General features: G+C 44.3%; 2 protein-coding genes across 2 annotated transcripts in view; both read left to right on the top strand.

Annotated features, from left to right (window-relative positions):
- The window catches only part of DIDO1 (death inducer-obliterator 1), a 46,062-nt gene extending 39,775 nt beyond the window's left edge, over positions 1-6,287 (top strand). The window contains exon 17 of the mRNA XM_072349834.1: positions 1,315-6,287. Coding sequence (XP_072205935.1) covers positions 1,315-4,691 — 3,377 coding nt within the window. The 3' untranslated portion in view covers positions 4,692-6,287. The remainder of the gene's footprint in view (positions 1-1,314) is intronic.
- A 1,228-nt stretch (positions 6,288-7,515) lies between these two features.
- Positions 7,516-13,360, top strand: TCFL5 (transcription factor like 5). Its single transcript, XM_072350519.1, has 6 exons — positions 7,516-8,320; positions 8,955-9,141; positions 10,132-10,294; positions 10,894-11,137; positions 11,509-11,650; positions 12,345-13,360. Exons 1-6 carry the CDS (start codon positions 7,662-7,664, stop codon positions 12,489-12,491), a joined length of 1,542 nt encoding a protein of 513 aa, XP_072206620.1. The 5' UTR covers positions 7,516-7,661; the 3' UTR covers positions 12,492-13,360.
- The last annotated feature ends 89 nt before the right edge of the window (positions 13,361-13,449 follow it).

Genomic DNA, 13,449 nt, shown 5'->3' with positions numbered 1-13,449 from the left:
TTGTTTAGTAAGAGCAACAAAAGATATACATAAATTAGTATCTTATGCTTTTTAAACTCGTACAGGTTCATGAGTGGAAGGAGCAGTGTAGGCTTTCGATTCCTTGCTGTTTAACCACACTGAATATTATGTTACTGGACCATTTGTTTTGTGTTCTTGTATTTCTCTTTCCTAGCTGGTTGCAGATAGTAGTTAATGTGGACCCTAAAAGGGGTTCTTTGAAGTCATTAAATCCAGAAGTTAAGCCTCTCTTCATACAGTTTTTCTACGTTTGCCTCTACATGTATGTTAAAGGATTCGTTCTCTGCCCTTTATTCTGGTCATGTTTGTTTTCCACAAGTGTGAGTGGAAATTGTGAGTGTAAGGGGAAGAAACACAATAATATGAAACAGGCGCACGGATGTTTGTGGTTTCCCTCTTTCCAGAAACTTTCTGGTCATTTTTGGATAAAAATTTCTGAAGATTCAAGTCAGAAGCTTTCACAGTGCAGCAGTTCTGCGTACAGTGCCTATGGCATAGAACTGAATCCTACAACAGAGGGTTAAAAAACAGCTTGTTAAATTGCCAGACATGCCAAATTCACACCCAACTAAATGCTTCCTTGGAGAGAAAGCAAAGTCCCTTTCTCCCACATGCTAAACACTTATCTGCTTAAACTCTTGTGTGCTGGTTTAGTATGTTAGTTACCAGTTTCTCTACTTCTTAATGTATGTTAAAAATGATATCTAGCTGGGGAAAAAAGAATAACCAGAGTCAGTTACAAGCTTTAATATTGTTTCCAGACACAGTTTGTTTGAGGTTGCTGTTGTTATGAAGTTTTATAGTGCCACGTGGTTTATCTGTAAGAAAAAAAAAAAAAACAAAGGAAGGTTTTCTATTAGCATTAGAGCTTTTTTTTCTTTAGCTATGCTTCTTAAATTCCAGCTTAGCCCTACAGAAAGGTAGATGGCTTGTCCAACATCTCTGTGTATACAACATTATGACAAACGATTTTACAGGAACTGTTTGAGTAGGGAGCGGACCAGAATAAAAGTAATAATACAAAGATGAGAACTTTCTTTAATACAGTATTAAAGAAATCTCGAGGAAGGGGTTGAGATATTTCTTCTCACATATAAATGCATATATAAATAGTGAAGAAATGTGAATATGAACGTGTGTGGACTAATTGAATTGCTAGTAAGTCATCACATGAAATTCAGAAGAACTTATTGTTATGACATTTGTAGCTACAACTATATAATGTAATAAGTTGCTATTGAAAGCAATGATAGAAATAGTTTTTACATATACAATCTTTGTGTTCTCTTTCAGGTCTTGAATCATCACGTCCAAATTTAATTCTTGGATTGGTCATCTGTCAGAAAGGGAAACGTCTTGCTACTGGCATGGAAGCAGACAAAATAGAGGAAAAGCGAAGTCGGATTCAATTGCAAGAGGAAGCAGAACCATCTCAGTTCTTGAAGGGACCAGCAGCTTCTTTCCAAGAAAAGAAAACTCCAAAATACACACTTTATTCTGGAGACTCAGCTGTAAGTACAACTCCACCTGGGTCTCCTCCGCCGCCTCCACCCCCACTTCCCGTTCCAGAAAGCTCAACAGTTACACCTTCGGTATTAAAGATACTGTCCTCGATTAAAAGCGGAACCACAACTACTGCACCGCCACCACCAATTCCAGCTACTGCTTCTCCAAGTGGTGCTGCTACACATTCTTCATCCTCAAAAACGGCCACTCCTCTCGAGCACATCCTGCAGACACTATTTGGAAAGAAGAAATCTTTTGAACCTGTTGCCAAGGATTCTGAAACTGCCCAGTCTTCAAATCAGAAAGCTCAGGCAGCTGCTGAGGGAGGAGGAGTGGCGGCTGTTCCTTTGTTAGATCCCATTGTACAACAGTTTGGTCAGATGTCAAAAGACAAAGCTATAGAAGAGGAGGAAGACGACAGACCATATGATCCCGAGGAAGAATATGATCCAGAGAAAGCTTTTGAAATGCAGACAGGTGAAAGCGAAAAACTCTATAATGTGGAAAAGCCGAGTAATACCGCAATACTAGAAGATGAAGCCTACGATCCAGAAGATGAAACTATCTTGGAAGAAGCAAAAGTTGCTGTTGATGATTTACCAAACAAAATGTATACGGATGCTAAAAGTAGTGCTGCAGAAACATCTGCTCCATACGTACCCGACTTATCTGCGTCCTCATCCTTAGTGGAACAGCAAAAAATGCTGGAAGAGTTAAACAAACAAATAGAAGAACAGAAAAGGCAACTAGAGGAGCAAGAAGAAGCCCTCAGACAACAAAGAGCAGCTGTTGGTGTTTCAATGGCTCATTTTTCAGTGTCTGATGCTTTAATGTCGCCACCACCAAAATCTTCCCTAATAAAGACTGAATTGTTCCAACAAGGCCAGCAAGCTTTACAAAAAGTAGATTTACCTTTATCTGCAAATCAACAAGCACAAGTTTTAACCCAGGGCTCTGACCCACGGCAGACTAGAGATCCTCGCCAAGCCAGAAGAATGGCAACAGAAATAAATGACAGTGCTGATGCTCGAATAAAGCCACAGGCAGTACAGAATGAAACACCTGCAAGAGAAATTCTTTCAGCAAGTTTTCCAAGTGCTTTGTCGGCTCCACTTGCTACGGAAGATAATACGTTAATGTCTGCTCCTCAGCTTAGTTATACTGGTGATAACTGGGCTTCAAGCGAACAGTCTTCTACAGTACCACAGAATGAGGCGTCTAGTAGCAAATTTGAAAACACTGCTCAAGTTAATTTGGAGAATGTAAGTCAAACAGTTCCTGGCGAACCCTCTACATCCAAACCCTTACGTAAAGTGCTGCTTCCAACACCTCCAACTACGTGTTTTCAACCTAATTTCTCCACTTCAAATGACGGTCAGTCTTTGCAAGATATGCATCAAGTATCGTGGTCCAATGAGCCAAAGGATGCAATAGGAAGAGATTCTTTTTCAAATGCAATGTTTGCTTCTCAGGATAACACAGGTGGTCACTATGAACCAGAGAGAGGTCTGTCTTCACTGCAGTATGAAGAACAAAGAAACCCTCAGCCACATCAGTTTGTAGAACAAGCTGAGTCTACATCAATTCAAGGTCAGGGTGGCCCTCTCCCACAGCACTTTGATGAAAATAGACTTCCATTTTCTTTGTCTGGGCAGAAAGGAGGACCTCCACAACCTCCAATACATAATGTACCCGGAGGACCTCATGGACCTAATTTTAGAGGGCCGGCACCGCAGTTCTCAGAAGAGCACGGTTCTCCAAATAGTGATGGGCAAAGAGGACCTGCCCCCGGAAGATTTGGAGGTCAGAAGGGTCCCATCCCTTCCTTATTTTCTTCACAGCATGGATCTCCACTTTTTGGTGATAACAGGGGCCCTGCCCCATCTTACGGTGTTCCAAGAGGAATGTCGCCATCTCAGTATGAAGATCATATGGAACCTCACATGGAACAAAGGGAATTCTCAGATCCCCAATACAATGAAATGATTAGGCCTCCAGGACAATTTGACGGATCTGATCAATCTCAGTTTATGGGAAACAGAGGACCTTTTCCTTTTGGAGGTCAAAGACGACCTCCACCAGCTCAGTTTAAAGGACAGAGAGGAGGCCCTCAGTTTGGAGGGCCAAGAGGTCCAGCCCCTAGTCATTTTGGGGGACCGAGAGGGCCTCACACAAATCAATTTGAAGGGCAAAGAGGTCCAGCTCCAAATCATGGACCTGGCCCAAGAGGACTTTTGCCACAGCCATTTGAAGAACGGAGAGGGAGTCCCCCGCCCAGATTTGCCAACCAGAGAGGTCCAGCACCACCTCAGTATGGAGGACCAAGAGGACCCTCGCCTGCACTGTTTCCAGAGCAAAATGAACCTCCTTCTAGGTTTCATTTCCAAGGTCAGTCACAACAAAGCATGAAGTCAAGCCCAAGACCACTCCTAGACCTTCCAGGCCATCTATCAGCCCACAGAAAAGAGATGTGGGAGGAGGCTGGACCATCTGCATCTCTTTCCAATGTTTCTGGACAAGGGCATGAGTCAGAAGGACAGTGGTCAGCATCTGACTTCCGAGATGGCAAAAATACTGAATATAGAGGCCAGACATTCGAAGGGAGACAGAGAGAGAGATATGAGGGAGGAAATAAAGACAAGGGTTTAGATCAGCCAGAGCCTCAGCAAGGTGATAATCGACAAGGTAGACCCTTTGAGGAAAGACGAAGGGATCGTGAACATGGCAGACCTTGGGAAAGAGACCGTGGCAGAAACTGGAACAGAGACAGGGACTGGGACAGACACAGGGACAAGGAATGGGATAAAAACAGAGACAGAAACCAAAACAAAGACAGAGAGAAAGATTCCGAGCATGCTAAAGACTGGGAAAGAAGCAGAGACCGAGACAGAGCCAGAAACAGAGACAGAGAATCCTACAGAAGACGTGACAGGGAGCGATCGAGAAGCAGAGACAGGGATCGTGACAGAGATAAAGACAGGGACCGGGATCGAAGCAGGGAGAAAGAAAGAGATCGAGACAGAGATCGGGATCGCGAAAGAGGGAAAGACCGGAAAGATCGGAGCAAACCCAGGGAAACTGGTAAAGAGGTGAAGCCAGAAACACCTAAGGAGAGTCAGAAACCAACAGAGACAGAAGCTTCATCTTCCACTAATCAGTCATAGAAATATGACTGCTATTCTATTTTCCATAGATAAGATACTTTTACAACATAGCAAGGACCCAAGTCAGTGTCTTCTGTACATACTGTATATTCTCACCTTTACAAAAGTGCTGTTGTAAATCTAGCCTTATAAAATGTACTGACAAATGAGTAATTTTTGGACAACTGTGAATGAAAATACTCAAGACAGCAAGAACAAACTGGACTTTCACTTGCTGCATTTTGTGCATAACGTTTTTATGATGAAAATTCACAGCGTTACCTGTTGGGAAGATTTTGTTTTTGTGTTGTTTTTTTTCTACTTGCATCTTTATCTTAAAATTTCCATTTACGGTACAGAAATGGGAAAAAAGTCAAAGAAGAGCATATTGCTTTTTAAAATTATAAAGTTATGTTTTCCAGTAACTTGAATTGTAATTTTATAAGAGAATTTAATCGAAACCTTAGGAGCCATACCTTTACATCTCATCTATGTGATATGTTGATGTCCCAAGTTGTTCCTACAGCACACGCTTTAAACAAGGAGTCCAATATTGCCGTCTTTCTTTCCGATGCAACGATGGTCTGTTTAGGAAAAGGCTGCGGAAGAACAGTGTTATTATTTGGCAGAGGATTGGGATTGTTATTGGAATGTTGTAAGCTTAAAGTGCACTATCTTCCTTTCTCCATACAGTTATTTTGTGTTCCATCTGTTAAGAAAGAACAACAAAGAAACGATTTGTACTTGTGTTGTTTGTTTTTCACCAGGGTGAGGAGTTTGAAATCCCACGTATTTACAAACCTGTAATTAAAGAGCATTAAGAGCAGCACCTTTATAACCAGCAGCACTTAAAAATGTCAGATATCAATTGGCAAAGAGTGAAGTCTACAAAAGAACGGGGATACCGAAGGAATGACAAAGAATTGCATTAAACCGACCATCCCATCCGGGATGTCTGTTGGTTTAAAGGTCCATCCCTTTAAACTGATTTACATGGGGCACACTCTTCAAGTGTGTCATTCCAAAGGCTGAAATGAGAAAAGCCCTCCAGTTTACGGATTGGGCCACAGAAATTAATAGTTACCCAAGTATTTTCGTATTTTTATACGATAGTTTGGGAAAAGGTACCATTAGATTCCTACCAATATTTGCATCTTGAATTGTACATCACAAGTAGCTCCCGTGTATCTCAACGCAGGTTATGCAGCTCATATTGCTGTCTTAAAGTTCTCCCATGTCATGGATCTGCTGGTTGGGATGATTGTAATATGAACCTGTAAACAACACGTTAACAGTGCAGAGGGGTGTTATTAAATACAAAGAGGTGTTATTAAATACAAAAAGAGGTGTTATTAAACACAAAAAGAGGTGTTATTAAATACAAGCATCTACTATGGTGTAAGATCCTTTTTTCTTAACGAGGTGTTTCTAATTTAAAAGACATACATCAAAGTATGCAAAAAAAACAACAGGCGAGTGTGTTTGCTTAGGTTTACTTGATAGAAATTTCTGTACATTGTATTTTATATGGCAAAAAAAAAAGATCTAGCACTGTACATGACGATACGGGAGCTCACAGGTTTTTGTTACTGTAAGTAGAATAAACATCTACAGTTCAGTTTGGTCTGTTTCTTTGTTGTGTCTTATCGCTTCCTAGGATGGGTGGATGGGTGGATGGATGGGTGGGTGGATGGGTGGATGGGTGGATGGATGGATGGGATGGATGGATGGATGGATGGGATGGAGGGATGGATGGATGGATGGATGGATGGATGGATGGGATGGATGGGATGGAGGGATGGATGGATGGATGGATGGATGGATGGATGGATGGATGGATGGATGGATGGGTGGATGGATGGATGGATGGATGGATGGATGGATGGATGGATGGGTGGGTGGATGGGTGGATGGATGGGTGGATGGATGGGTGGATGGATGGATGGATGGATGGGTGGATGGATGGGTGGATGGATGGGTGGATGGATGGATGGATGGATGGATGGGTGGATGGGTGGATGGATGGGTGGATGGAATGGGTGGATGGATGGATGGGTGGATGGATGGATGGATGGATGGATGGATGGATGGATGGATGGATGGATGGGTGGGTGGATGGGTGGATGGATGGGTGGATGGATGGATGGATGGATGGATGGGTGGATGGGTGGATGGATGGGTGGATGGAATGGGTGGATGGATGGATGGATGGATGGGTGGATGGATGGATGGATGGATGGATGGATGGATGGATGGATGGGTGGGTGGATGGGTGGATGGATGGGTGGATGGATGGATGGGTGGATGGATGGATGGATGGATGGATGGATGGGTGGGTGGATGGGTGGATGGATGGGTGGATGGATGGATGGATGGATGGATGGGTGGATGGGTGGATGGATGGTTTTATTAATGGGCTAAAATAGCCTTTCAGTGCCTGTGACCCCCATGGATTGAACGGCACGGAGCGTCCAACCGCGTCGGCGCGGCCAGGCGGTTGGCGGGGCGCAGCGCGCATGCGCGAGGCGGTCGGTTGCGCGCGGCGGTTGGCGGCGGCGCGTGCCGCGCGTGCAGGGCGGGCGGGTTTGTCCGCTGAGCGCTGGGGCGGGCGCGGGGGGCGGCGGGCGGAGAGCAGAGAACTGAGAGCACAGAGCTGAGAGCACAGAGCACACAGCTGAGCCGCTGCCCGGCCGAGCGCGGGGGTTGAGGGGCCGCTCCCCTTCAGCCGTAGTCAGCTCCGCACGCACAGCCCTCTCGGGTTGCTGGCGCGGGGGCTCGGCTGAGGGAGCCGAGCGGAGCAGAGCAGGTGAAGGCCGTTTCCCGGGAGCCAGCGGTGTGTGGGAGGGAAGGGCCGCGGCCGCCGCCTCGTGTGGTGCGGGAGCGGCGGGGCCCGCGATGTGCCGGGCGCTGCCCTGCGGCCGTGACGGTGTCGGGTTTGGTGGTTGAGCGCGTGAGGGAGACGCGGGTCGGTGCGATCGGCGCCTTGAGGCCATGTCGGGGTCCGCCCCGCAGTCCGGCCCTTCTCCGGCCGCCGCCGCCCCGCCCGGTGGGGACGCGTCTTTCGGCGAGCAGAGCCTCGGCTTCAGCGCCGCGGATCTGAGCCTGGTGGAGATGACGGACATGGAGTACGGGCAGCTGCAGCACGCGCTGTACGCGCACGTGGAGGCGCGGGCCGGCGAAGGCGAGGCGGAAGGCCGGGCCGGCGCTGCGGGTCCCTCCGCGCAGCACGACGAAAGCTGCTCCTCGTGCGGCCCCGCCGGCCCGCCCGCCTTTCCCGGCCTCTGCCAGGCGGGAGCGACCGCCGACGGCGGCGGCGTCGTGCCGGTCTCGAACCCCTGCGTGGGCCACGCGGACTTCCAGGAGCTCAGGATGATGATGCTCAGTGAGGTCAACCCCCCCGCCGGCCAAGCAGACAAAACGCCCAAGGGTAGCTCGGCGGAAATGTCGGGGCGCGGCTTATTGAGGGCGAAACACGGTGAGAGCTTTGCCGGGCCGAGCAAAGGGAGCGTAGTGGTTGAGCATGTGGCGCTGGCACCCGAGCCCAGATCGAAATCTGCAGTCAGAGTTCGATTGGAGGACAGATTCAACAGCATCCCGGCAGAAAACCCCAGATGCCAAGAACCCCAAGAATCTGGAGTGACTCTTAACAAGTGTGTTGTGCTTCATTTCAGTTTCTGTCGTTAAGCTCGTGTATTTCCATAGAGTTTGAACTGGTTTTCTAAGTGAAACCTACGATCAGTGCTTTAATACATGCTATGCTGTCGTAAGTTGCTCTTTTCTAAGCAGTGCCACTCACGTGGCTGCAGCTGCGCTCTGCCCTCCTTTATCTGACATCAGTGGCACAGAATAGCGCCGCAAAATCAATTACCTTGCTACTTTATTACTGATAACAACCTGTAATTTAAGTAAAGGCGAAAAGGGAACGTTTACCTGGTTTTGCAGCTTACAAAAAGCAAGGCAGCTTCTTAATCCTAACGAAATAACGTGGGGCAGTTGATTATTGTAATGAATGATACAATTTAGAGGCTTGGCTATGAGTGGAAGTCGGCATATACAATGTAAACAGTTTGGCCCCGTAGCTGAGTCAGCATTCTAAAGCATTTCCTTGAGGCTGTTACTGTGCTGAATGAAACGCATTCTCAGCTGATAGATTACTTATTTATTGCAATAAATGAATGTGGTTTCTTGATGATAACTACCGAAGGATATAGAGCTGTGATTTTCTTTCTGCGCTCCTCATCTGCAACTGCTCACGTCAGTGTGTTTCTTTGTGTTGTTATGTAGCTTAGTAACATTGATTCGGCAGCCGTCGGAGCTGGTCGGCGTCCCCCTTCATCAGAATCAGAACAAGTGTGCAGCGGTGGTGAAGAACAGGAGCGCACCCACCACGCCATCTCCACAGTTCACACATCCACTGTTCACCATGAGTGCGTGTTCTGCTGCTGGAGCTGCTAATTCCTCACAGGCCCAGGTAGGTCATATGGCCTCCATTGATTGTACTCTGCAAGTGTCAATGCTGATAACGTTGATCTCCCCGGTATAGTAGAATTGTGAAGGTTGGTGTTAAAGCGTGGCCTGGTTTAGATTGATGTGAGTAGCACGACTGTAGTTTGTTCATCTGTTAAGGTTATCATAATTATTCAACCAGTTGTGTAGCAGTTCAGTCATGCAATAATGTGCATGAGGTGATGATCAGTACACTGTTAGATGTAGCAGAAGTGCTGAGTCGCAGCCTGAAGCAGTGATGGAGCACCTGGTGGGAAGGCAGGGCCAACCCAGGGGAGCTCAGCTGCATGCAATGTACCTGAGTGACTGGAAGGGGTGGAGCCAGGATCCACTCCTTTTCAGCCCTCATTTAAGGGTTGACAGTGGAGGTGAATGTATCTCACTGGAGATCCCTACATACCTGAGCTCTTCCAAAGGTAAGCAGCTTTATTTGTTTGTTTCTGCATCTGCTGCTGCACTTGGGCTTATCTCACTTGCTGCAGCCTGGAACTCTGCCACTCCACTGCCATTGCTGTGTTTCCCATCACAGCATAGCTTATTATAGCTTACAGGTGTCCTAGGAGAAAGATATCTGTATGTATGTATTTCTGTTGTATCACTTTGTACAAGAGCAGGAGGAGGTGTTCAACAAATAAGATTTTCTTTTGTTTGTTTATTTTCTAATTCATTTTGATGAGGAAGGTGATGTTTTACTTCTTTTTCCCTGTAATCTCTGAAGCAAGAGAGGTAATGTGGCACTCAGGAAAGGCCAGAACTGTATTAAAGAAGTAAAACTAAACATGCAGCAGACTGTTAAAATGCCATGGTTGTGGTGTGCAGAAGTATTTAAGTTTTGTTTTCATACGACACATGGACTAATGGAGCTGAAATTTAAGGTCTTCATACAAAGATAATGAAAACTGCCTCCTTTTTATGTATATAATCTTCCTAAATATTCTCTCTTTGATTTTCACAGGCCTCTGGAACATCTTGCACTATTTTGGAATCTGCCAAACATCAAGAGATTGGGATTCCCAGAACATTCTCGTTCTGTTACCATCAGGAAATGGAATCCACAAAACAGACAGTAGGTGCTATGAATAAAGCTTTGCCTGAGGAAGTTTGGATTAAAGTTGGAGGTAAACCATCTATCTTCTTTTCATTTAGCTTTCTCTGTTCTTCGAATCCTTTTCAGTGTGCACATGTTCTGCAATGAATGTGAGTGCAGCGAATCGTATCAGGTGTGGTCTTTGAGATACACTGTGGGCAATATGGAACTAGATTAAAGGAAAAAGTTGCCCATGATTTTAGCTGTATTTCCAGAAGCGTTTCGCACTTCTGGCTTGAAGTGAGAAAACCTGAGGCTGTAAATTATCTTTGAAATTCTGGGTCTAGAGTAAGTAACTGGTTTCTTTCTACGTTTTTTGACCCAAAAGTTGATAGAGCAGATCGAGTTATCAAATTGAAGAACGTTTAAAGGACTTCTTCAAATGCTAATTAAAGGTAGGCACGATCTCTGTTAGTTCTCTGAGCAAATGGAATCTAGGTGGATTTTGAATCAGCAAGCAGTGCCTTTGGGTTTAGGACACGTATTGCTGTGAGAGTCAATCTAGATTGGCCATAAAGCTTCAAAGATTGTTCCGCATAAAACAACAGTAAATAAATTTTCTCTGCTCAGTGTTTTCCGTGACCAGTAGGAGGATTATCAATAGGTTCTTTTCCTCTTTGTTTTGCAAAGAAGACACCCTATGCAAGCAAGCGATAAACAAAAGAAGTTGCAGCCGAATAAGCCCAATGGATGCAAACATAGATCGCAAACCTCTTAGTGAAATACAAAATATGCGAGATAGCCAGAGTACTGCATCTGCCCAGGGCCCCTGGCAGTCAGCACAGTCACATTCAAGTGTGCAGGTACAGAGTGGTACGCAGGAAGGAGTTACTCAGCGAAGAGAAAGACATAACCGCATGGAGAGAGACAGAAGGTAATTTTCCTATGAGGAGCTGCAATGCAAAGTTTTTGAAGCTTAAGATACTGATACTCTAACAGTCCCGTCATTTTCCAGAGTAGAAGGTAAACGTGATTGTATTTTGTTTTACTTGCAAGAAAAAGCAGAGCAGGTGGTGAGGGTTCAGTGTTGCTCTAGAAAGGTGAGGTAACTAACTTGTTTATAACACGACTAATATACAAACTTACGAATATAGATTGTAGCAAACTAAAGATAGCTAGTTTAAAACAAAAAGCAGTCCCCAGAGGTCATGGCTTGTATCAGATGTAATTGTCCTCTAAATATTATTATGATTACTTTTTTCCCCCCTCTCTTCCAAATCGATAACCTTTTGTATTTGTTTGTAGGCGCAGAATCCGGATTTGTTGTGATGAACTGAATCTTCTGGTTCCGTTCTGCACTGCTGATACTGATAAAGCAACAACCCTACAGTGGACAACTGCATTTCTGAAGTACATCCAGGAAAAGCACGGCGATTCTCTGAAACAGGTGCAAATCTGATTTCATTTTTGTTCTCGATCAAATACTGAAGCAGTTTTAAAGCTGTCATAACGTAGCTAAAGTGTACGGAATGTTTCTTCTGGGTGCTGTTGGTGAAGGACTGATGTGTCACTGAGCTGTCCTTTGTAAAGCTGTTTTATTGGACCAGCTCTCCTTGTGACAGTTTCAGTTCAGTAGTGTGGTGTCTCAGGCTGTCTTCAGGTAGAATTTTCAGGTTGAGTTTACTTTTTTTTAACCAATTATTTATTTTTTTAAGTTAGCATCATACTCAGGAATGGGGCTGTCTGTAGAATTAAGGCCTTCTTCAGCCATTCCTATTCTTCTCCCTTCTTTTTTTTATCACTATTCCCCACTTATTCACAGAGATGTTTCTAACTGGCTGCTATGAGCCAGTGGTTACATGATGGAATTCTGTGCTCCATTTGTGCCCATACTGTCACTATCTTAAAGTGACTAAGAGTAGGAAAGGGTTGTATGCCCCACTAGCTCCCACACTAACACAGGCCTACTTGCAGCCCAAGAGCAGTTCTGTCTCAGCTAAAGGTATCATAGGAGAACAGATGGAGCACGGTCCCTTGGTGCTTACTGTGAAAGGTACATCAGTTTTGTTCAAGTGAAACAAAAACATACGTAAATTCCTATCAAACTTTGTTGTTGTTTCTTTTTGTATTTTGACTTTTAGGAATTTGAGACTGTGTTCTGTGGCAAAACAGGCAGGAGACTGAAAGTGCCCAGGTCGGATTCGTTTGTAACGTGTCCAGTTCAGGAGAACGTGCAGCATGGCTATGGAGACCAAGTAGCCTTGAATTGTCTGAGTGTGGATAAATAAGGAATGACCCAAACTGTATTTCTCTCTGTTTACATGCAGGGCATTGGCTTATTGTGATTAATTTATTTGAGAAGCCCTGGGAGTGACTTGCAGAACTATAGCTTGTAAAAACACATAAATAGAGCTTTAAAGAAAACATTCATTGTTCAAATGGAAATGTAAATTGACTGCCAGCAGTATAAATCAGTGTTCTGTTAGAGGAGCTTTGGGACTAGAGGAAACAAGAAAATGCCATGGCAGCTATTAATTATTCTTCTCCTTTTGCTCTTTTTCTGTTTGTGGTTCTGCGTTGGATTTTTTTTATCCCTTTTTCCTTTAAGGTGATACAGTACAGTTAAGAATTGTTGTAAAACATCACCCCGTCCTGTCATTTTAATGACCACGTGCAAATATATCCATTAAGTGTAAAAAGAACTGCAAGGTACTGTATTAAAATGCCCATTTTTTCCATTTTTTTCCTTATTAGTAGTTAAAAGTTATGTGGGTTAATTGAATAATTGCATAGTTTCTAAATTGTACTGCTATTATGGAGTTTGTTTGCTGTACTTTAACATATTTGGCCCCAAAGATTAATACAAAGCTATTAGCGTGGGTGTTAGAGTGGTGCGTTATTTTAATGTATTTCACACGACTGTCCAACAGTTTCTTGTATTGTTTAGTCCAAGAATGGCATATTGTAAACAGCAGATGATTTAAATGTACAGACTATTTTAATATTTAAAGGCTAATATGGCTCTATTGTTGATAAGCTTCAGCATTTAGGGCTAGGAATAGAATAGTGTCTGAGCTTTATTAATGATGCCAGCAGGTTTTGAAGTACAAACAGGTCTCCCAAAGTCAATACTGTTTGAAATCACGGATACTGACAATTTTGCAGCAATTTATTTCCAACCAATCCTAGGAAAAAAAAAAAACAAAACAGTTTTGGAAGATAAGAGTTAATTTCATGTGTATCGTA

Source organism: Excalfactoria chinensis, chromosome 15, assembly GCF_039878825.1.
Source record: "Excalfactoria chinensis isolate bCotChi1 chromosome 15, bCotChi1.hap2, whole genome shotgun sequence".
NCBI lineage: Eukaryota > Metazoa > Chordata > Aves > Galliformes > Phasianidae > Excalfactoria > Excalfactoria chinensis.
The sequence above is the reverse complement of the archived record's forward strand: the minus strand, read 5'-3'. Positions and strand labels throughout refer to the sequence as shown.

Coding starts and splice junctions, on each gene's coding strand:
- TCFL5 (XM_072350519.1), top strand. CDS start 7,662: ATGTCGGGGTCCGCCCCGCAGTCCGGCCCTTCTCCGGCCGCCGCCGCC. Junction 10,295..10,893: donor AGTTTGGATTAAAGTTGGAG/GTAAACCATCTA, acceptor TGTTTTGCAAAG/AAGACACCCTATGCAAGCAA. Junction 11,138..11,508: donor CGCATGGAGAGAGACAGAAG/GTAATTTTCCTA, acceptor ATTTGTTTGTAG/GCGCAGAATCCGGATTTGTT.